General features: G+C 36.1%; 1 protein-coding gene across 1 annotated transcript in view; it reads left to right on the forward strand.

Moving 5' to 3' along the window:
* Positions 1 to 24697, forward strand: part of LOC132391256 (mitochondrial intermediate peptidase-like) — a 99794-nt gene that overhangs the window by 24391 nt on the left and 50706 nt on the right. Inside the window, exons 7-16 of the mRNA XM_059964188.1 lie at positions 2897 to 3053; positions 3139 to 3187; positions 7270 to 7330; positions 10999 to 11051; positions 14760 to 14913; positions 16451 to 16528; positions 17747 to 17951; positions 19274 to 19383; positions 21713 to 21787; positions 24294 to 24413. Coding sequence (XP_059820171.1) covers positions 2897 to 3053; positions 3139 to 3187; positions 7270 to 7330; positions 10999 to 11051; positions 14760 to 14913; positions 16451 to 16528; positions 17747 to 17951; positions 19274 to 19383; positions 21713 to 21787; positions 24294 to 24413 — 1062 coding nt within the window. The remainder of the gene's footprint in view (positions 1 to 2896; positions 3054 to 3138; positions 3188 to 7269; positions 7331 to 10998; positions 11052 to 14759; positions 14914 to 16450; positions 16529 to 17746; positions 17952 to 19273; positions 19384 to 21712; positions 21788 to 24293; positions 24414 to 24697) is intronic.

A 24697-nucleotide genomic window follows, 5' to 3' on the forward strand; every position in this document is an offset into this window, starting at 1 on the left:
TGTGGATGTCTTTTGGAAGTAGTTAGGATCAGAAATCTGGCTATCAACACAGTAAAATAGTGCCCCACTGCATTATAGCAAAGTCAACTTCCTCCAGCCTGGTCATCGCTTTCCTGCCTGCCACTTTGCATATTTTTAGATCATCTTATCCGCAGCCAGTCATATGCTTGAATCAGGTTGCAGCAGCAGATATGAGATCCACAAAATTACTGGTAAATATGCTCTATTTAATTTATTTTAAATAAATAAATAAGACTAGTACATTACTCGAGATAAAGCCCCAAATTATACACTCTTTAATATTGACAAAGTTGTTTAATTAGGTAATGATCAGTATTTGGAGAGCATTCTACCATGGCCAGAGAATCTTGAGGCCCAACTGCTGTTTAGGAAGAAGCGTACCATTGGTGAGTGAAAGGGACCAGTGAAAATAAAGGAACAATAAAAGGAAGAAGTGCTGCATCAGAAGGGAGCCTGAGCTATTAAACATTATAATAACAACTTATACATAGAGCATCTTTCATGCAGACAATGCAGTTCTAAGTGCTTTACAATGGTATAAAGTGCATACATGAAAATAAAATTTAAAAATAAACATGAAAATAAAAGACAAAAAAGGTGTTAGTTAAAAGCAGTATGAAACAAATGGGTTTTGAGCTGGTGTTTAAAAGTGTCATCTGAGTCTGCATCCCTTATAGTTTTAGATATTGAATTCCACAGTTTAAGAGCATAATTTAAAAAAAGGCTGACATACTAATTATCTTTTGATGAAAATTGTTTAAATTTAAGAGACCATTGGAAGAAGACCTGAGAGCTCAAGCAGTATTATAAATCAAACAATTCTATGCTCCCAGACTATTAAGAACCTTAAAAACAAGTAAGAGAAATTTAAAATCAATTCTAAAAGATACAGGAAGCCAATGATGAGTAGTTAGGATGGGACTGATATGTTTCTTCATCCTGGTTTTGGTTAAGAGTCTGGTTAAAACTCATTCATTCTGAATGAGTTGAAATTTGTCAATAGATTGCTTTGGAAGGCCAGTAAAAAGTGCATTGCAGTGATCTAGTCTATGATATAAAAGTGAATTAATTTTCAGCATCATGTGACAGAAATGGATGCAATATTAATTGTAAAAATGCACTCAGGCTTGGGAAGAAAGGCAGCAGTGCAATCAATCTGTATACAATTTCAGCTTTGGCTCACTTTAACTTTGCTTTCAAATGGCAGATGAATTTAGCTGCTTTTAATATATTAACATTAATAACAATTTTCAGAATTTAGACAAAGATGTACAGCATGCTTCCATACTGTACTTGTAACTAGCCTGCAAATTGGTTATAGTACATTGAAGTTTGTTCTATCATCTCTCTGTAGCAAAACACTAACAATGTTATTGAACATGTTAATGTATTTGTTAAGGTCAATAGCTATATTCTCATTCCTTCATTTAAAATCAAGTTAATTGATTTTATTATTACTCCAGTGTATACCATCACCATTCTTGCTGATTGGGCAATGTTGTTGACAGGCAAGTACACCTTATCCATTTTATCTGGCCAGCTCCCATCAGACCACAGATGACCAGAATGCTAAATTAAAATTGAATCTACTTCAATGACTAATCGGTCAGAAGATAATTATTTTAATTGACAGGTATTATAAGCTATCAAAAAGTAGTGTAATATGATTATGAAACCTGCTGACAGTTTAGAACTGTTAAGAACAATGATTCAAATTTCTTAAAATAAATAACTATGCTAAATTTGGAAAAATTAGTAATGGATAAAGAAGAATCACAAATAAATATACTACTCTGGAGAAAGAAAAGTTGAATGAAAGAAGATCTAGGTGAATGTTGGTAAGATAGTTTTACAATCAGAATGACAGATCAGAAGTGGATAATCTCCCAATGAGATATGTGAAAAACAAAATGAAAATACTCATGTAAAATGTGCAGCGACACTATTTGTTTACACAACTTCATACATTGAGTTATACATTTGTCTCTGCAGTACTTGTAGTTGTTTGTGTTTGCTTCAGGCAGAAAATTACTAAACTTTCTCTACTATTTGGTGTCAGTCAGGGTTTTAGTTAATATTTAGAAAGAACTAAGTTAAATAAATATTGTTTAGACTCTTTACTAGTTATGTAGTTTGGCCAACATTACTAATTATAAACACTATCAAGAAAACAAAAACTTGAAGTAATTGAATATATCAGTAGAGGTTTACTTAATAGAGGTATCATGGCAAGTGATGGGTTGTAGTTGTGCTTTAAGGTTCTTCAGCTGAATTTTGAGTTGTCAGCGTTACAGTACATCAATTGAGAAAAGCTACCTGGTCAAATGATTCAGGAGGCAGCTACACCCCTGTAATTTTCATCCAGGATCAAAAGAATAACTGGCAGAAATAGGGACCCAAGCAGAGATTTTAACTTTTGTAATAAGTAGATTTGATTAAAAGGCCATTACAATCAGTCAATCAGATCACCTGACCTTGTTCTGACTGGCTGTTACAAGCTTCTGATTCCACTTCATCACGATGGAAGTTTTATTTCATTGCCACCACGTCAACAAACTCAATTTCTGATCAACAATATTTCCTTTGGGCCTTCTTTCCCCCACTACACTCCAAAACAAGCAAATATTTAATTTTCTACATGATAGTGTGCAAGGGAAAAACTATAGTCCACGGTTTTATTGATTTTCCGGGCAGTAGACCCAAGATCAAAACAATCATTAATGAAGCATTGTAATGACCATTTAACATGACATGCTGAGGGATTGACATGACATGAGCATTGCTAAAATGTTGTACTGTCTACTTGTTGCTCTAGGTATTCCTTGTTGCTCCTTTTTCTCTTAATGTCTAATATTCCTATATGTGATCTCTTTAGGTGCGAGAAGCTGCCTACAAAATCTTCCTTTATCCCAATCCTGATATGTTACGCTGTCTAGACCAGCTTTTAGCATGCAGGAATGAATTGGCACAGTTAGTTGGTTATAAAAGCTTTGCACACAGAGCATTAAAGGGTACAATGGCCAAGGACCCAGGTAACGCATACAGTAGTTTTTAGAGTTTTAAATAGTAGCATTATGTTTATTATTATTATTAGTTGCAATCTCATTATTCTTTCAGAAACTGTGATGTATTTCCTCACAAGATTATCAGAAAAGCTATCTGAAAGGTAAGCTTTATTGGCAGTTTGAATAGGCTTCAGTGTTTACCTATACATCATTATTGTTAATTGTTACTCTTATTTCAGTTTGTGGGAATTCCTTAAAGTTAGGCCATTGCTGAAGTATGTTTTTAAAATTTTCCACTGGAATGTAGGTTTTGGTGTCAAGCATTTGTTGTTAAGGTAGTGGTGATGAGGGATTGTCACCCCTGAGTGAGTGATAAGTCACTTTGAAAATATTTCCATGTACTCGAGTTGTAGATCAGGTTTTTGACCCACCAATGATAAACATCAGGAATCTATCTCTAAGTCTGGACAGTATATGACTTGATATTCCTATGTATCTGCTGCTTTTGCTCATCTAGGTAGTTCACGGTTCATTGCTGAAAAAGCCTATGGTGTTTGTACATCTTGCTGGTGGTTTGTGTGCCAGTTATGTAGGTCCTTAGCCTTGTGGTAGTGAAAAAGATTTTGGGAGTCTGGTGTATATTGTCAAAGTCAAACCCCTACTGCTTCTCTTTTGCTGATGTGGCCAGTCCAATTTAATTTCCAATTATTGTTGACATCTTGGGTTGTTCATGTTTTGGAAATATATGATGACACTGACATTAATTATCAAAAAGTAGTTAGATTTTCTTTTGTTAGACATGGCATTACTTGGCAACTGTTTTGAAATTTACATACCACTTGGAAAGGCTGATTATTGTCCAGATGTTGAGTGCAAAAATTAACTGCTTCATTAAGTCGGGTATTTGTGAATAGGACTGCATGGTCGTCAATGAATATGCCCTCATCCAAGCTTCTGTTGGAGGGAAGGTATTGCTTAAAGCAGTTGATATGGTTGGGTCTTAAACAGAATGACCACAAGAAAGATCTGAAGTGACATGGCAGACCTTTCCGCAAGCACAGTCGATATTCTTTGTACTGGGATATAGAACTCCACCACCAGAGATCGTTTTCTCCTGATCCTGATTGATTTCAACATAACTGAGATTTTGTGACACTACACTTGGATTGATAACTTGTTATTAAGAGTGGTCATTCTCATCTCACCTTCAGAACAGTTCTTTTGTCTGTGTTTGGATCAAGAAGCCAGAAACCAAATGTGTCCCCCCCCCCCCCCCCCATCCCTTCCCACTGATCTCCCTCCTGGCACTTATCCTTGTAAATGGAACAAGTGCTACTCCTGCCCTTACACTTCCTCCCTCACCACCATTCAGGGCACCAGACAGTCCTTCCAGGTGAGGCGACACTTCACCTGTGAGTCGGCTGGTGTGGTATACTGTCGGTGCTCCCGGTGTGGCCTTTTATATATTGGTGAGACCTGACGCAGACTGGGAGACCGTTGAACGCCTACGCTCGGTCCACAAGAAAAAGCAGGATCTCCCAGTGGCCACACATTTTAATTCCACGTCCCATTCCCATTCTGATATGTCTATCCATGGCCTCCTCTATTGTCAAAATGAATCCAAACTCAGGTTGGAGGAACAACTCCTTATATACTGGCTGGTTAACCTCCAACCTGATGGTATGAACATTGACTTCTCTAACTTCCGTTAATGCCCCTCCTCCCCCTCATACCCCATCCCTGACATATTGTTTGCCTGTTCTCCATCTCCCTCTGGTGCTTCCCCCCCCCCCCCCCCTTTCTCCCGAAACCTCCCGTCCCATGATCCTTTCCCTTCTGCAGCTCTGTATCACTTTCGCCAATCACCTTTCCAGCTCTTAGCTTCATCCCACCCTCTCCAGTCTTCTCCTATCATTTTGCATTTCCCCCTCCCCCCACTACTTTTAAATCTCTTGCTATCTTTCCTTTCAGTTAGTCCTGACGAAGGGTCTCGGCCCGAAATGTCGACAGTGCTTCTCCCTATAGATGCTGCCTGGCCTGCTGTGTTCCACCAGCATTTTGTGTGTGTTGTTTCTGGAAGAACCAAGCTAAGCACTAGCAAGTTGGTTTCTGGTGTATAGATGCTGGATATCCATGCAGTCTTTGGTGCCCATCTCATTGCTGACGATCAATTATGTCTTAAGAGGTTTTTTTTCATAAATAGTATGTATTTAGGCAATTTTTTTTACATACTGTCAGGTAAATGCCAGTTCCGTTGCTGTACTAGCTTTGGTTGAGGCTTGGTTACTTCTGAATGTTGGAGTTTTTTTTTTGCTGATAGTTTGCTCAGTCATTTAGTGGTAGAAAACAAATTAATCACATTTTGTTGATGTTGAGACCACCGGAGACCAGCACTTGGCAAACAATGACCTTTAACTTTAAATACAATAGATTCCATTTGATTGAGACACGTCAGGAACAGTATATTTTAGTCCAATTGAGCAGCTGCCCTAATCAGCTGAAGTTACATGGAAATAGTTAAAAAGGTATAAAAAGACAAACTGGTATCAAATTATATATTTAAATGAAATACAGAACAAATTGGAACACTACCAATACTGCTAGAGTACAATAAAACTGTATTAGTTCCTAATAGTTAACAATGTAAGGACTCAGTCAGTGTATATTGCTGTGTTCTTTTGACTGTAAATGAATAAAATCAGTGCAGTTAATGGACTGCCTTTATATAATCCGTTCGATGATTGCAGACTCCAAATCGTCATTTTCATTGTAACATTCAAGGTGATTTGTCAATATCTTCATTTTCTTTACGGGTCCTAATTTATTGAAGTAATGAAATTGTTTTATTTTCACTCTTGGCCATTTCTGGCATCTCCAAACCTGAATGCTTGAAACCGCAGTGAACAAAACCGTTCTGAGTTGTCTTATTGTTCGCCAACTATCAGTGCCAAAAATCATTGTTTTTTGAACACAAAAACACACAACTGCTGCTACTATTTGGCAAAGGTCTCTGCCCCAATTAAGTGGCATCATGTCCCAAATAAAAGAAGGGAATCCCAGATATTTCTCGATTTAGTTTTGGTTCTTTTAAGAGTTGTCCCAAATAAATGGCTGCCCCATTTAATCGATGGCCCAATTAACAGGAATTCACTGTAGTCCTGCAAGAGGAAAGCCCCAGTGGAAGCAGAAGGAAGAGCTCCTTGTCTTCTCTGCAGGCATGATGTAGCCCTTGGAACACAAGACTGAATTTAACTTTTCAGATACAGTTTTACTGTTATTTTGAAACAGCAAGTTCTGATATAAAGTCATCTACCTGCACCATGAATATAGTATTTCTCTCTCTACAGATGGTGGGTATTTCCAGCATTTACTGTTGTTTCAGATGTCTAGCAATGTTCTGTATCTCATAGTTATAACATTTTCTTTTGTTTTCTTTCTTCCTCTAATGCCTTCATTTACCTACTGAGCAGCCTTTTCACCTAACTTTGCTTTGTTCTCTCCTTTTCTTTGCAATTGATAGCACACTTTTCTCACTTTGCCCATTCTGAAATGTTTGTTTCTATCTCCACAGATACTTCATTATCTGCTGAGTATTTCAAGTACTGTCTCTTTTCATGTCATTATGTCACTTTACCAACCTATGGAACAGCACTCTCAGATGTTTGTGACTATTGGTGTCTAAACTGAGACAACTATCCGAAGAGCTTCGTTATATTAGAAAACATTTCAGAGTCAACCATGTGGAGAGGATCTAGAATCACGAACTTAGACCTTCACCATTCCTATATTTATTGCTCCTCATCCATGTCTCTGCCATTGATTGCTCCATTATTCCCTTAGATAGTCGTACAGTCTTTATCGTTAACACTATCAATCTCCTTTCTCACATACTATAGGTGCAGCAGGGTCTCAACTTTTAATATTTTTCAATGTTTCCCAAGCTTTCATGATTTTCTTTTGCCTTTCCCATCTCTAACCACAAACTTGTACCATTACTGTGCTCCTTCCAATCTGGCTCTGTGTTTGAACCCAATTAAAGTGGTTTTCTCTCACTTAAAATGCTTCTTGACACTTAATGCTTTTTTGCAAAATTTTGGTCACAAAATCAAAATTGACAATATTCATGTTAAAGATGTGGTATGTGCAGGTTATTGATTGGTATTCATTTATTTTTGTAGTAGTATTTGTATCTTTGCCTGCATTAAAGCCTGTTGGCACTGAATCCCATTCCATTGTTTTGCAGAACTGAAAAAGATTTTCTTATGATGAAAGAAATGAAGAAAAAGATAAACCCAACAAATTTTGTAAGTTTTAATGTATATGATTTAAACCAATGACACTGGTTTGTTTAATCCTTGACTGGAAAATAAAGTCACAGAATAATAGAAATCAAGATACTGTTGGAGCATTCTTTTTTAAAAGAAATCCTATCTTTTATGGAGACGCTTGAAAAGACTCTACTGTCAAAAAGTTTTCAAGTTAACCAATCTGCCTGCCCAAAAACAACAAACAGTACTGAGAAAAGAAAATGAGAATTGGTAATGCATATAATCAATTGCAAGATGCAATACCATAGATGGGTTATATAACTTGTGTTCATTTATTCTCCATATGTGTCAGGGACATCCCAAAAGTCATCACATTAAAATGGAAGTGCAAAATTGAATGTTAAAGCTTATCTTCAGGATCTTCCAGAGAAGATGGTTTAGTGAAAGAATGTTGGCTGCCTTGAAGGTAATATTTCAGCTGATATTTTAGGTGTTACTCAGCAGGTACCCAAAGTCCAAGCTGAAAGATATATTGTGCCAGGTCACTTCTGACCTGACATTTTAATTTCTTGCCAATATGCCTCCTAAGAGCTGGGTAATCCACTATTTTCACACTGTATCACTGAGTTCGATGATCACTGTCTCACAACTTTCTATTATTCTGTATCATTGACTGAGTAATTTCTCATGTCTTCCTTATTGTTTGTAATTGCTTATCATCTTTAAAGCTGAAAAATAAGCAGCTATGTACTAGTTGGAGTTAGAAGCCTGAACAGTTGTATATCATGCCCCAAATTGTTTCTCCTCTGAATTCATTTTGGGGCTGCAGGCTTTGAGTAAACAGTTTAGCAATTAGCTTCAGTGTTACCTCTTGTATTACTGTAAAGAAGGTGTGAATGTTGGATTTTGGCAACACATGGGGAGTTTTTTCACATGAGGAACTATATGCATTGGAATCACTTGGAGTAGATACCTAAGGTTGGCAAAAGAAGGTGAAATGTGATGTTTTGTTTATGTATAGATTGGTATTGTTTTCACTGAATGAGCCTCATAGTCCCATCATGAGAACATTCTTGATTTGTTAGAATTGCTTAAGACATTTCTGTAAATGTGGAAATAGTAGTGTATGTGTGTAGGAGAGAGTGAAATGCACGCAGGTTGCAATGTTCTGAACCGTTATAGTTCCTCAACTAAGAGTCACAGTGTAGAGAAAGAGCACAGAAATGGCTCTTTGGCTCACTGTGTACATTCTCCACTAATGTGCCTGGTGATTCAAGTTTTTGTCTAGATCCTTCTTAAATGAGAGTATCTGCCTTCATCTTAAGTAAAATTGACTATTGGGGATAATTAGAAACCTGACTCTGAAAATTTAGTTGTCATTTTAAAATAAAAATATGGCAAGGCATGTCTGCCTTGAAACAACTGTGCTGCATTTATTTCAATTTTTATAAGTATTCCATATAGACAGTAATTGTTTCTGATCATTCTGGATGATAGTTCAGCATCTGCCATATTATGTTTGATTTTTGCAGAAGCATCTAGAGCATATGTAATAGGATCAAAACTTAGATATTATTGTAAAAGTATCAGAATCTAATTTAGAGTCTTTTTTATTGTAAGGCTGCTCCATGACGAGTCATCAAATGATAAACTTGCTTAGCTACTTGTGTACTAACAGGTAGCAAGTTAGTACAAGTTGGTTGCAACCTTTTGCTAATTTTATGTTCATTATCTTTGAGAATTTTTTGGCTCGGTTTCTATGCAAATTTGGACTCTTCACTTTGTTAATTTTGTTTTTAAATTGCTGCAAGTGATGCTGTGGTTTATGCTTTAAACCTATATAATATAAAACATATCTAAGTCTGAATGAACCTTGATGGAAAACATTTGCACAAATGAGGAATGAAATAGATGCCACGTGGTTATCAATACTATTTCTTCTACAAACCATAGAAGTTTTATCCATATTATATCACTCGGTTCCTGAATTCTTTTTATACCTGAAGGAAACATTCGTCCAGTTTTACATCCCACATCATAGACTAGAGTAAACTAAATTTTGGAAAATAATTTTATTGTTTCAGAAATATCTTAAATATACGTGCTTGGGCACCGCATAAGTCAAAGGGGATTTTAATAGATTAACATAGAAACATAGAAAACCTACAGCACAAAACAGGCCCTTCTGCCCACAAAGTTGTGCCGAACGTGTCCCTATCTTAGAAATTACTAGGCTTACCCATAGCCCTCTATTTTTCTAAGCTCCATGTACCTATCCAGAAGTCTCTTAAAAGACCCTATCGTATCTGCCTCCACCACCATTGCCGGCAGCCCATTCCACATACTCACCACTCTCTGAGTAAAAAAACTTACCCCTGACATCTCCTCTGTACCTACTCCCCAGCACCTTAAACCTGTGCCCTCTTGTGGCAACCATTTCAACCCTGGGAAGAAGTCTCTGACTATCCACATGATCAATGCCTCTCATCATCTTGTACACCTCTATCAGGTCACCTCTCATCCTCCTTTGCTCCAAGGAGAAAAGGCCGCGTTCAGTTAAGCAATTCTCATAAGGCGTGCTTCCCAATCCAGGCAACATCCTTGTAAATCTCCTCTGCACCCTTTCTATGGCTTCTGCATCCTTCCTGTAGTGAGGCAACCAGAACTGAGCACAGTATTCCAAGTGAGGTCTCACCAGATTGTATCACAACTTAGGCTAAATGTGTTTACTTCATGATAATGCAGTTGAAATTACTGTACATGATAACAGAGGTTGCAAGCTGGCAAGCATTTGTGATCCTGTTAAATAACTGCATGATGTCACCCTTGGTTTTGAAGTATCCTATCCTACACCTAATTCTTCTATTAATTTTCCACACACAGGAGTTTTATCTCAAAGGTGCCATCCCACAGTTCATGCAAATATGGGGGAAAAACATCTCTGTCAATATAATTTTTGATGTAACAAGAGTTTCTTCAGATGAATGTGCTGAATTAGTTGCAATTCTAAATTTCAGCAATCTACATAGATTATAAGAATTTTGGAAATCCAAGAAGAGAAGCCAGTATATTCAAAATTAAATACTAAACTACAACAAAATAAGAAACTGCTTCAATCTCTAAAGTCCATGCAATTTGTTATGTAAATGATTGAAATTTTATGCCAAACACAGAAGGCAGTGGAGCATGTTCTTACAATTTAATCTCAAATTGTGGTTGTTTCAGATTATGCATAGTACCTGTTCAGATGTAGTACTCAAATTGGAGAAAAAGCAGCAACTTTTATAATAGCATGTGATATCTGAGTAGGTTAGTGCTGTTGATTGATTAATCACTCTAATCTGGTAAATTTGTGATATGTTTTTATTATTTATAGAGGCAAATATGAAAACTCACTTTCACTGTGAAGCTATAGTAAAGCACTACTGCTGTCAGAGTATAAGATAGTTGGTTTCTAGGTTGGGTAATTAAACATTATGGAAGCAGAACAGCAGCAGATTGGAAGACAAGAAATTCAGTGATTCCCACTTTAGATGAAGGTTCTGCTTTTAATATTTGGAAGACATATGAGAGCATTAATATCTGTTTTTTGTGTAATGAAATGTAAATTGTCAAATGCTGCATTATGTTTATTGTAAACTTAATGAAAAATGAGGCAAAATACAATATAACAATATTTGTTAACAGCTTTGTTAACATTGCAGGAACTGATGCCATGGGACCACTCTTACTATAGTGGTATTGTTCGTGCAGAAAGGTAAGGTGTGATGATGTATCGTATGGTTTTCCAGAAATTGAAATACTATTACTACTTATTCATAATTTAGAAATAACAACATTCATTTCAGTTATCTTTTGTTGTATAATGGAGCAATAAATATTGTTGCATTTGTTGGGAAGGCACAAGGAAGATGTTGAAAATTGTGAGTAGTTGCAGAAGACTGTCTTTTCTAGTCAATTGTTCTTTTCCTTATCATTCTCAACAAAACATTTAAATTGAACTTCATGCTAAGAACTGTCAAATCAAAGCCAAATTCTCTATTTCTTTAAAGATTAGCTATATTTGTCACAGGTACATCAAAACATAAATTGAAATGTGTTGTTTGTGTCAGCGACCAATTCAGTCAGAGGATATGCTTGGGGCAGCCCACAAATGTCGCCATATTTCTGGTGTCAACGTAACATTGCCATAACTTACTTAACGCTAACTTGTTTGTCTTTGGAATATGGGGGGGGGGGGGGGGACCAAAGCACTTGGAGGAAACCCACGTGGTCATGGGGGGTACATACAAACTCTTTAAAGACAGCTGGAATTGAGCCCAGAATGCTGGTTTCCGGTAACATGGCAGTGTGCTCGGATCACAAGACCTTGCTGGATACTAAAGGCTGATTTATACTTCTGCGTAGTAACCTACACCATAGCCTTTGTAAGTGGCCTGCGCCGTTGTGAGCATTTATACCTGTGCATTGGTGTGTCTGTGTTGCTCTGCAATTCACTGCCAAAATGCTAGTTGGCGGTGGAGTTTCTAATGGTGACTGAGTGCATCATGTTGGAGTTGGAGCTAATAAATGTTTAACAAGGGTTACTTTTATTGAAATTACTGCAACACAGAAAAGAGAGAAGACGGAGGAGACAGTATGTATGACCATTGAACGGATTGAAGCAGAAGGAGGGTGAATTTCTGTGCTTGTTCGGCCACTGAGAGACATGGACGAGGAAATGCATTTCAAATATTTTTGGATGTCGTGTAGATTCGACGATTTGGTTCATCGACCCCAACCATTTATTTCGCATCAGTGTACGCACAGTATGCCTATAGACAGGAGGAAATGCAATGCTACCAAGCGGACCAGTCACAGTTGTTGCTGTCTGTGTCGTCGCGACGCGCAGTTACATATTTGGAGAGGTGCGTGTCAAGCTCTGGCGTAGGGTAGGGCATAGGGTACAGCGTAGGTAACGCTGCTACACTGTACCTACAGCATTCATTTGACGCAGAAGTATAAATCAACCTAAAGAACTTAAAGTTCTGCAAGTCTACCCCATTAGCAAGTTGCTCATTGGCGGAGAAACTGAGGGAGCTGGACTTGGTGCAGATTGTGCTGCTGCCTGTAAAGGAGAGGCATCGGTGTGTGAAGGCAGTGTGCAGGCTAACAGCGAGTGATCGTCTTGTTCGCTTTTCGTAAGATCTCAAGACCCTATTAGACATGAGTGGCGTGGAGTGCTGTGTCTGATTCACTGATCTATTAGCAGATGGTGGGGGAACTAAGGTGTTGCCTGTTTACAACCACTCAGGAGAGAGGCGATGGAGTCAGTGCACTCCACCAAAGGCGATGTGGTGCAGTTTCTGTGCTGGAGTTGGTGCTGCCTCCAGTGTTCGCTCAGTAGAAGACAAGCCGTATTGTGTTCAACTGCAGACTGCTGCAACATTCATGGACCTGACTGTATTTTTCTAATATCCTATATGCTGCGTATTACTGCTGGTACTGTTTTTTTACCTTGGCACTGGAGGAACGCTGATTTGTTTGATTGTATTCCTAGGTATTCATGTATGTTTGAATAACAATTAAACTTGAACTTGTAGAGCACAGTGGGCTTGATGAGTTATTGTTAATGGATTTATTTTCATGGTGATGCAATTGTAATTGTGTAATTAAAATGACGGCTTTTCTCAACTGGTGGTATTAAATCTGGTGGCTGAAATCTGTTTCTTATCTGCATACTGATTATTGGTAAATCATTTAAAACGGGCATCTTCTGTAAATGCATGATTGTGCCTAGATCCATCACATAACCAACTCTCTTGACCTTTCTTTATATTTAAGTTGTCAGATTGCTTCAATGTAGTATAGTAGTAGTACACTGTGTCATTTTTAATACCACGATGAGTCATATCTCAGATATCTACACTAATCTGATTACTTATTTCCACCTCAGAAATGTGGACAATGAAGCCTATGCCAAAGTTTATCTACTCCTGAAACTCTATTCATTTCAGTTTAACTACTCAAAAGACCTAGTTTCCATACCTAGACTTTTGTGTAAGGCTGTGTAAAGTTATTTGGAATACTTTAGCCCTCAGCTGGTCAATACAAGCATTGCAAATAACCAGTGTCTTGATTTTGAGAGTGCCCAACCTTTACCTCCCCTCATAAAACTGTGAATCAAGTAAACTTTAGTGTGAAATAAGAGAATTAAGTACCGTTCCTTTCTCTGACTGGTTGCTTCGATGCCTTGTATATACTCCAAGGAAAAGAACAGTGGGAATCTGCGTTGTTGGTTTGGTTGGGTTCTTTTTGGTCTTTAGCTTCCCTTTTTTTTCCCCTTAAATTCTTCTTTCTAATGTGGGGTGGGGGGAAATAATATATAATAAGATTTTTACCTTCAGCATTATTATTTTATACAGATAAAAATGACAGCAATGTCTTTTTTTATTAAAGTGTATGAATAGACTAAGAAGAGAAACAGATGTAATTGGAAAAACAATCAAACTGAAGTCTTTTTTATAAAAAAAAATGGCCAGTAGTTCATTGTGTGGAACTTTAGATGATGAAATGTGGATGAGATGATACCAATCTTCTGAGGGGATGCAAGCATTTGGAAATTCTGTCTAATATGTCTAGTAGTCCTAAATAATCCCTCGTGAGGGTACAGTTCCAATTTTGTGGATCCTGAGGTGGGAGCAGCAGATTTTTACCACAAAGGGGAAAAGAAGTTCCTGACAGTGCATGTGGATAGTTTGTTAGATGGTGTTCTCCTTTTGTCCTGTCTGCAGCTCAATGAGCTCCCAATGCATCAACTATTGCTTATCGATATTATTCAAAATGCTCATTTTCTTCTTCAAGCAATTCTGGACCAGGATCATGGATTCCCAAAGGTTGTTGGAGATGCGGGTTTTTTTTTGAAGAAGTAGATTTGAAACCTTCCTTGAATTTTCTCATCCTTGCATCTGGCAATCTCTCCTCATGACAGTTTTGAATAGGCTTTATCTGTATCCTGTTCCTGAGCACGTGGATGTTGTGGTTTGTCCAAGAACTCCACATAGTATAACTAAGATTGGAGATACTAAGTTGGGAAAGGACATTGACTTGCTTATATTTTCAGTATCTTTTTAATAATTTTTACCAATCTAATTATGCAGATGCATTTATTTTGTTAGGTTTTTTATTAACTATTTAAGGAAACTATAACTATTGTTCTGCTCTTTTAAGAATTCCTTGGGACTTTTGCTATAGCCAGCAATTGATTCAGTTTAGCAGTATTGTGATAGAACAGGGGGCAATAAAGAAAAAAGGTTACATATTTTGTGCATTATTTACACTTTATAAAAAGCAAATTGTAATTGTGTCATATTTAGTACAAGTAAGAAAAAATATCTCATCTATGTCTTAACACAATACTCCAGCATTTCAGTGTTTAAAATTTTATTTTTTTTAAAAGAATAACTTTTCATTGCTCCCATTTTAGATACAACATAGAACCTAGTCTTTATAGCCCATATTTTTCTTTGGGAGCTTGCATGGATGGATTAAATCTACTTTTCACAAAGCTCTTGGGTGTCTCACTGTATGTGGAACAACCAGGAAAAGGTGAAATATGGTCTGAAGATGTCCGAAAGCTGGTAAGTAACCACTGAAGTGCCTATACTAAAGTTCGTGCTTTGATAGCTGACGTTTAATGTTTGAGATTTCATTTATTGTAAAGATCACTAATATGGGTAAGTTTGGACTTTGTATATAGGAAGACATGTTTATTTGCAGAGATTTGGTAGACATATTAGTAATTTTGATATTCTTTATGCTTATTATGGTTGTTTAAATATTATTTTATTAAAATTTATAGATGGTGCATCCCTTGTTTCCTCTTGTCAACTTGTCAAATTCAAGAGATCAGTTTATGCTCTCTTGATCCTTTTCCCACTAAACTGCTGAGTGTATGTCATTTATTCTTGTTGGATCCATGTATCTAATCGGTCTGTATTGCATTTTGTGGTGTGTTTATTATGGTATTGTGTCACATGGGTTTGGGTGTGGTAGAAGCAAATGAATATAGATGCGTATTCATGCTAGTTCAGTGGTTTCTTTAATATCAGAGAATGTTTCCAGTATACAATGTGAAATTCTTATTCCACAGACATCCACGAAACAAAAGAAAACCTCCAAAGAATGAATGGCAGAAAAATGTTAGTTTAGATTAGTCTATTGGAGAGGATTGAGCCCAGGAGAATGAGTTTTTTTTTGTTCATTGCTAATTTAGTTCAAATGCTTAGTGCGCTAATTGGAACGCTAAGATCACTATGTCGCTAATTTAGTTTCATTCGTTTTTTTACCACTACAAGATAATTTGTTTTTGCTGGTTTCCTAACCTAGGATCGAATGTACCTTCCTCGACTTTTGACCTTTGTTATTTGGAAGCACATCATGCAACGTTGATCTCCTGGCTTAGTCTCAGCAGTTTTGGTTTGTTTTAAAGTAACTGCTAAAATTCTATTACACAATTGTAGGTACGCTTTTTGGTTGAGACACTAAACTAAAATCTCCCTTTTGAAGGGAAAATTAAAAAAAAAAGATTGCTCAATCATTACAACTGAAACAGATTTTCTGGTCATTATTATACTACTCGCTGAGGGATGGCACAGTAATGCATCTTGTAGAGCAGCTGTCTCATAACTGGCGACATGGGTTCAGTTGCTTGTGCTGTCTGTGGATATTGCACGTTCTCCGTGACCACTGGGCTTCCCTCAGATACTACTCTGGTTTCCTCTCACATCCCAAAGATCTGCTAGCTGCAGGTTAATTGGCTACTGTATATTGTTTCTGATGTATGGGTGAATCGTACCATCAGGAAGAAGTTAATAGGAATTTGGTGAAGATAGATTATTGGGAAAATTAATGTTGGAATAAGGTTGCTCTGTAAACCAGCAGAGATTTCATAACTGAACTTTCTTTGGTGTTGTGGTTGCTGTTTGTCGTATTTTTTACAATTTAATATTTTACTTCCAAGATAGCCGCAATTTCAATTTGGGAAGCTGCAAAGTCTAACATGGCCCCTACCTATGTTGCCACCTAGTGGCATCTTCGGAATAGCCAGTTCATGTATCAGCTGAAAGTTTGTGCTTTAAAGTCAGTCATTGTGAAATTCTGTTATTCCTCTTCTAGGCAGTGGTCGATGAAACTGATGGACTTGTGGGGTATATTTATTGTGATTTCTTCCACAGACCTGACAAACCCCATCAGGTATGTTCTTCCTAATGTTCTGTATGAAAATAAGCAAATGACAACTTGATGGATGAGCTTAATAGATCAGGCACCTTCTGAAAAGGCAGAGATACTGTTGACGTTTTGAGATCCTGCATCCCACCATCTCCACAAATGCTGGCTGATTCTCTGGTTTCATCCAGCAGTTTTTTTTCTTGCTCCATATTACAGCATCTATATTCTCTTGCATCATAATTCTTTGCTCTTTATTTTATACCAAAAAGCAGTTTCCTGTGTTAAACTTGCGTACTCCATTTACTCTAAGAACATAGCCTTTGTTTCTGAGCATACTTGTTCAAGCAAACGATAGTGATTTGGGGGAGAAGAATGAAACTTTCACTATGTAATGACAGCTAGTAATAAGCTTCAGAACAATTTTCATTAGCAGTTTAAGTGATGGCATTAATGATTGTGGAATATAGCATGTAGATGAAATTGAAATATGAATTAGCATGAGCTAACTAGTGTTACAGGCTCTGGATCCTCCACAGCCAAGTCCAGTAACTTTCTTCAAAAATATACCATATTCTAAGGCTGGATACCTTTGCACTTTGAATCACAATCATAAATGACACAAATGGACATCAATAGCCAATTAAATATTGTATTGTAATTTGTAATAACAATTAACTATTTTTACCTTAATTAAGCTCGGCTAAACTTCATTGTAAATATTGTATACAATTTAGAGCATCGTGTTTTTTAAAAGGTATTGATTTTCATTTAGAGATTGTAAATATTCACAGGATTGAATGTACCACTTCAAGTAATCTGTTTGAAGTTGAGGAAAGGAAGCAAAGCAGCATCAAATCCATGTTTTGAAATGTGGAAAGTAGTTGTATGTAGATGTCAGTGTTACAATTCAGACTTCTCCTAATATCTATTTTTACAATTGTACTAAGTTCCCATGGAACACTGAGAGTTTTATAAATTGGAAGATGAATCTTTTCTAGCTAGTCAAGTTGCACTTGTAGAGATTCAAAGATATATTTTCAACATTTGTAGGTTTTTTTCACGCAAACACTGTTTCCCATAACATAGATATTGTCAGATCTATTATTTCTAGAATTTTCTGTTTTTAGTTAAGATTTCCAATTTCCATAGTAAAGTACTTAATGTTTTTTGGTTTGCTTTTGAGTTTCTTGATATTAGAGGTATCGCAGAAAAATTAAGAGCATTGATGTGCATTCATTTAAGGACTGTCACTTTACAATTCGAGGAGGACGATTAATGGAGAATGGAGAGTATCAGCTTCCTATTGTAGTACTGATGCTTAGTCTGCCTCATCCAACAAACTCGTCCCCAACTCTTCTAACTCCTGGTATGATGGAGAATCTCTTCCATGAAATGGGCCATGCGATGCATTCTATGCTGGGCCGAACCAGATATCAACATGTAACTGGTAAGTAATTTCTATTTGGGATATTAATTATTAATATCTTGCTGTTTTGTTTGTAATACAACATACTATCATAATATTTATGATTATGATATAATGGCAGGGTTTTTCTCATTTCATTTCTGTTTCACATCAGAAAAATTGGAAAATTTTGAAATAAGGCTAGCTTCACTTCTAGTATTTTTTTGTACTTCTCAAAGCTTCTTTCCTTTTTGCCTGCTTGTAGAAATCATTTTATTAACTCAAATCTATTGTTAGAATTGAAGCATGTTTACTAAAATGTTGCACATCTTTCTGCACATTTATATATTTTTTTAAACCCCATACAGGTGGCTCCACATTGAGAATTTAATAACTTACAAACAATTTATATTGAAACTGCGAATCCCTACTTGGATCTAAGTGGATATCTTCCATCAGCCCTTTAATGGAGTACATAACAATGAATTTTTTTCTTGTAAACACTGTCCTGCTATCTTTATTAGTGGGGCTGGATTTTAAATTGATTGATAGATTGACGTGCTTGGGTTTTTACCTGTTCAACAGTTGCTATTGTGTGCTTCCTCAGTGTGAGCAATAAGCCTGCCTTTTGCTCGCCTGTTTGAGGGCCCTGGGACACCTGCAATGCACTCGGAATTCTGTTGTAGTTCACCAAATGTACAAATTTTGCTGATTTTCCAAAACTTAGATTGGGAATTCTGTCTTCCTAAGCCTGGTGGAAGTCCAGCAGGCCTATTTATTTCAATGGATAGAAATAGTTGCCAGCAGAATTGTAATAGAAGACATTTTCATTTAAATTTGATTAAGTTGATCTGATTTAAGTGTACTTTTAAATTTTTTTCATTAATTTTGCATTTTTGACATTTATAATTTTAATAGAATTTTGAGTAATTTTGAATTTTTTGACAGCTTGAAGTTTCTTTTTTACTGGCTGTCAAATGCATTCATGCTTAAGGAGGCTGTGTAGCAAGTGACCTCACTGGTTAGTTGGTTTCTGGTTTCTAACTAGAGAATTAGGTCTGATCTGAGAAAGTGTGTGTTCCAAGAAGCTGATTGAGCTTGGGCACCTGGCTGGTCAACAGAAAATCCTTCTCTTGTGTTGCATAATTGATTGTGATAGCCTTATGGCTGAACTTTTCAACAACCCTGCTGCATGTGTTCCAGTAATGATGAAACATCATTTTTAAAAAAAACATAAATTCCATTTTGGTTTTATAGAAGTTGTATGACCTGCTGAATATTTCCAATGTTATTCTTAATTTCATCTGATTAGTTCTTTGGTTTGGTGTCTAAATGATATTTACTGTGAAAGTTTCATTTTTCAGGTACAAGATGTCCTACAGATTTTGCAGAAGTTCCTTCAATTTTAATGGAATATTTTGCAAGTGACTACCGAGTGGTGAAACAGTTTGCAAGACATTACCTGACAGGAGAGGTACAGAAATTGAATAGTGTAACATCAGTTTCATATATAAAGCCATATCTCTTACAAAATAATGAAAATACAGTGTTAAAACAAATAAGAAATCTCATTACCAAAATCAATGATGGAATTACTATTTTCATGTGAACATTTTTCTTGTGCGTGTAGAGTAGGGTAGGATTGTGCTATAATTTGTTTGAGATACATGGTCCCTGTTGAATTAAGGACCAAATACAGAGGAACAAGTAAGATTATCCTAAACATTTGGAAGTAGTAGGTGTGCCTGAAAGGCATGAGTGTTACAAATCCAGAATGCCTTAACAGTTTTTCCACAGGAAGTAAATCTGAGGTTGGAACTTTGTCTTTTATCAAAATCTGTGAAGGTAATTTTATTGTAATAAAATAATCAACATTAAAAAATGTCATGAATTACTGAGAAATATTTAAGCATATTAAAATAAGTACAAGGAAACTTCTTCCTGCTAATGTTGAATTTGTGAAATGAAAGGAGTCTCTGATTATACAGTGGACATGGGACATATCAGAGTCAGTGACCAAAGTGATGCAGTGCATAGCTTTCCATTCCTAATATCTGCTTGATGAATCTGTGGCATTCTTTGGTTTCTTTCTTATGTCAGTGAATGCTGAAAATTACACATTTCTCTGTATTTAAAGCTTCTGTGTTTGTGCTTAACTAGCTGTAGATTCCTCACTAAGTTGCACCTCATCATGAATTTGAAGTACATCACTGTTCATTCATCATCATTGTCTCAATCTTGGAACTCTATCCACTGTCATAATACTTCCACCACAAACGACAGTAATTCAAGATGATGTTTACGATCCCTTCGTGAGGATGGACAATAAAAGCTTGCTTAAATGAATACAAAACCTCACTAAAATTCTATCCTAATATCTTTTATTTATCTGTTTGCATGGAATGATATATTATGAATAACTGAACATGTCTATTTACGATTCTTTTCCACTCTATTATTTGATAATAAACTTAGTATACATGTTGTAGGTCACAGGGCTTTTTCCTGTGTACTTTTCTATGGTCTATGTACAGTAACTAGCTGCTGTTAGTCTGACCATTCAGTATCTGTGTTTTTCTGAAATTTTTCATAATTATGCCCAACTTTAGGGATTTCAATATTGTATGCCTTGTATCAAAATCTGAAAGTAAAAGCAGTTTAAGGCTATGGATTGTAATTCTACAAAACTTGGAATAAAGAGTCAGCCTATGTGTTGTCCATGCTAAAAACAAAATCCTTCTTCATAATTTTGAATTTGAAAGATGTCATGTCCAAAAATCTGATATAATTTTCTTCATGTTTTCTGTCATTAATTGTCTCTTCATTGCATTTCTGATGAGAGAAATTAGAATTACTGTTGTACATGTGTGCAATTAGCACTGGGTTGTGTTAGAAACAGTACAAGAATATTGGTTAACAGAAAATCAAAGACTGGCACATACAACTTCTTTTTAAGCATGCTATTTTTTAATTAGTAAAGCACTTGGTGCTGTCCAACTGTCCAAACTGTCCAAAGAACCATTACGGTTTTGATTACCTCTGTGATTAACTCAGCCATTTTGTAGATTATAGGTGATTTAAAAAAAGTGGGAAGAGAAATATTTATTTCAATATCTTAATATCAACTGCATCAAATGGAAGATTTAGTTATCATATTTCTGTTTATGCAAGCTTTATATATGTAGATTGCTGTCAGATTTCCTATATTACAGCAGTTACTCCACTTCAAAAGTACTTCATTGGATGTAAAATACTTCAGGAAAACCTGAAAGGGGTAGTAATGGTGCTTTTGTTTTGGAAAGAAAAGCTGTGAGAATATAAACCTTTTATAAGTGCAAAACAGTAACTGCAGTGCTTTTAGCAGGGGAATGTTGATGCTTAAGTTTTCTATTCCTATAGGATTTATTATTTTTGTGGATTTTTGTTACATGAGTATTCATACTTTGGGTTTTTTCTTCACGGAAAGCAGATGTCATTAGCAATGTATTGTCATCCTTAACTGTCCCTACTTTGAGAAAGCTGTTAAAAGTCAGCTGTATTGATGGGGTCTAGAACACTCATAGGCTGGACCATATAAAAACACCAGATTTCTTTCCTTGAAAAATAATGGTGTGTTGTTTGTTAACACTTATTTTATTGGAAGTTAACTGAGAGAAGACTTGGCTTTGCTGATTACACAACATGATGCAGTCAAAAGAAATAGATATTAATATGGGAGTTGGAAATATTTTAACAGAATTGAAGAATAAATCTCCCAGGACGTTGTTGTGAATAACTAATGTGCACTTTTTAAATCTTTTCAGCCATTACCTCAGAGTATGGTGTCCCGGCTTTGTGACTCTAAGAAGGTTTGTGCTGCTGCAGACCTTCAACTTCAAGTAAGAAAATACATAATTGTATTATCTAAGATTAAAGGCTTCTAACCTAATCCAGTCTGATGATGTGTAACTATTTGATTAACCATACAGAACCAGCACTAATCCCACATGTAGAACTAAGTTTCTTAACTGAGTGAAGAATTTTATACAATTGCGAGGCACTCAAAGTAGAGAAAGAAAGGCATAGCGAATAAAGACTGCAGAGCAAATAAGTCCTTTGTATAGGCTGTTGTTAGTCCACTGTGATAAATGTATCACAGAATGCTTACAGTACAGAATGAGACAATTTGTTCTGTTCAGATCTGTACCTACTCTATGCAAGAGCAATCTAGGTCCCTCCCATTAAACTCTCAGTTGAGAAACATATCCTGCTCTCTATTGCAGGCCACAATTAAAGATGCTCCATCACTAGCCTACCAGTGCACCCCAGACCCTAACTATTTGCCATTCATAACTTCGACTGACGGAGCAAGAAGTAGGTGGGGTGGCAAGACAAGCAAAAGAGAGCAGCCTCACTCCTTTAAAAATAACCCTAGCCTTTTCTGTCTAGCCACACAATTAAAACCCCTTTAAAATTCTCCTTATTATTTACAATTTAAAAAAAATTACTTCCTCCTTAACTACAATGTGTATGTTTATTTTTTTTAAACCGAAGAATGCAAAGTATCGATTAAGAACCATAGGCATATCTTAGTCTTAAAGAACTTTAGCTCCCCAATAGATCTTGATCTTTACATAGATGTTTTCTTGCTCTATCTCTTAATATGAAGGAAATCTTCAGGATTTTTTCCTTTTTTTTTCTTGATTCCCCTGTTTGCTTTCTTTTTTTTATTTTCACCCCTGTACTTTCTATACTACTTGCTGCTCTCTTCAGGACTGGGCTTTTGATCAATGAAATGGTTCCATTTTTTTCCCATGCTGTCTTACATTGTCCTTCAATTTCTTCAGTATCTTTTCAGAAACCCATTCTTTTTCATAATGAGGGACAGCATGCTGGTACTTGCAAAGTCAAGGAGTTGGCCTCTCAGCACTTAAGCTTGAGTAAAATTGGCTTTCCTCCAACTGAAAACAATTGCTCCTGATATTCTTCTCTTTCAATTTTTTTGATTAGTTTCTGCATAGAATACAGAGTACAAGAAGATATATATTATAAGTCAAAAGAAAAAAATAAAATAGTACCAAATACAATATATTAAAAATACTGTTACAATCACAAAGCCCTGTATTCATAAAAATTAAATTCAATCATAATATTGAAATATAATAATTTTGTTATACAGGAAAAAAATCTAAACCCACTACCAAAGTCAGAGCTGTTAGGAAAAGCAAAAAAAAAGGGGGAAAAACCCTTATATATAAAAAATATATTATTAGCCACCATCTTTACTTTAGAACAAATCAAAGGCTTTGAAAATGATATTCTTTCAGTGATTTTGGTAAATTGGCTGGTTCATGATGATTACTATTTTTGATACAGGTATCCCTGGCACCCCCCCCCCCACCTTTACAAAGGTAGAGTGTTCCTATGAAACCTTTCTTAAGCCGAAATGGCGTAAAGTGAAGAACCATTAATTTATATGGGAAAAATTTTTGTAAAAGCAAAAATCCTCTTTGTAATGCGAAAACAGGTTACTAATGTAGGTCTTTTGTAAAAGTGAACCGGCGTAAAGCGAACATTCTTAAAGCGGGGGACACCTGTATTCCTTTTTTCCCAGCTCCATTACGTAAAATGAAATCCCAATCTATTTGTAACTTAGGTTTATTATTTGCTAACAAAAATTCATCTGAATACCTCTTAAGAACTTCTGACCTTTTTGCTGTATTTTATACTGAATGTACCCTGGTTAAGGTTCTTGAAGTTCTCTATAATTCCTTAACTGTTTTCATACCATCAAAAATGTGCCCACTTTTTGGATCATCTGTCTTACTGGTTGTCTGTTTTACAATTCCTGTGTTATGATTGTCCCACTTTGCTTTTCCATTCAACCAATTTATCCTCATCTGGCAATCCTTCTTGCATGTCATCCACTTCACTTTGCCTCTTTAACTAATATTGTTAACCATTAAATATTTAATTTGATTCCTCCTTCCCCCCCCCCGCTCCCCCACTCGTCTGCAAATTCTCTAACGCTGCCATTCCTTGCGTGTGTACCCTTTAACTCATCACTAAGCATTGTATAGTGAAGTATAATTATTCTATACAGCTATACTTCATTGTTGTATATCTGCTTGGGTAAGAATGGCTTACCTAAAGGGCTCAAAGTGTTTCGGACTCCAACCTGGTGGCCTTAGTTGACAGTTTGGACATCTAGTTACAAACAGAGGAACTAATTATAGCTGAAATGCTCCTGACAGCTTTAAAAACCAGTGACACCCAGCTTTGTTTGCTTTATTTGTTAAAGGAACTTGTAATAACTGAATGTTTCTTGATGTGTGATTACAAAAGCATTGTATCACACAAAGTTAGCCTTTCTACAACAATTTTAAACACTTTCTTTTAAAATAGATCTTTTATTCAGTCCTGGATCAGATCTACCATGGACAATATCCTCTACCAAAATCAACGACTGAAATATTAAAGGAAACCCAGGAGAAATTTTATGGACTGCCTTATGTACAAAATACGGTAAAATCTTATAAACATTGAATTATCTGAAATTCAGAATCTATGGGCTAAGTCTGAAATAAAAATGCAGTAATTTTATATGGAATGTATTTATACATTAAAGCATGCATTATCTGCTCTTTGTCAATGCATCAAATTTTTTAAGAGGGTAAATTTTACTTGTCCTTAAAATAATAGTATTTTGGCAATCTTTGGAGTGCTTGAATACAATATGGTCATTATGGTTGACTAGAAGAATGGGAAGTAGAAGAATTTTGAGTAGATATTTAAACTTCGGAGTATAA

The sequence above is a fragment of the Hypanus sabinus genome, chromosome 3, assembly GCF_030144855.1.
Source record: "Hypanus sabinus isolate sHypSab1 chromosome 3, sHypSab1.hap1, whole genome shotgun sequence".
Lineage (NCBI taxonomy): Eukaryota > Metazoa > Chordata > Chondrichthyes > Myliobatiformes > Dasyatidae > Hypanus > Hypanus sabinus.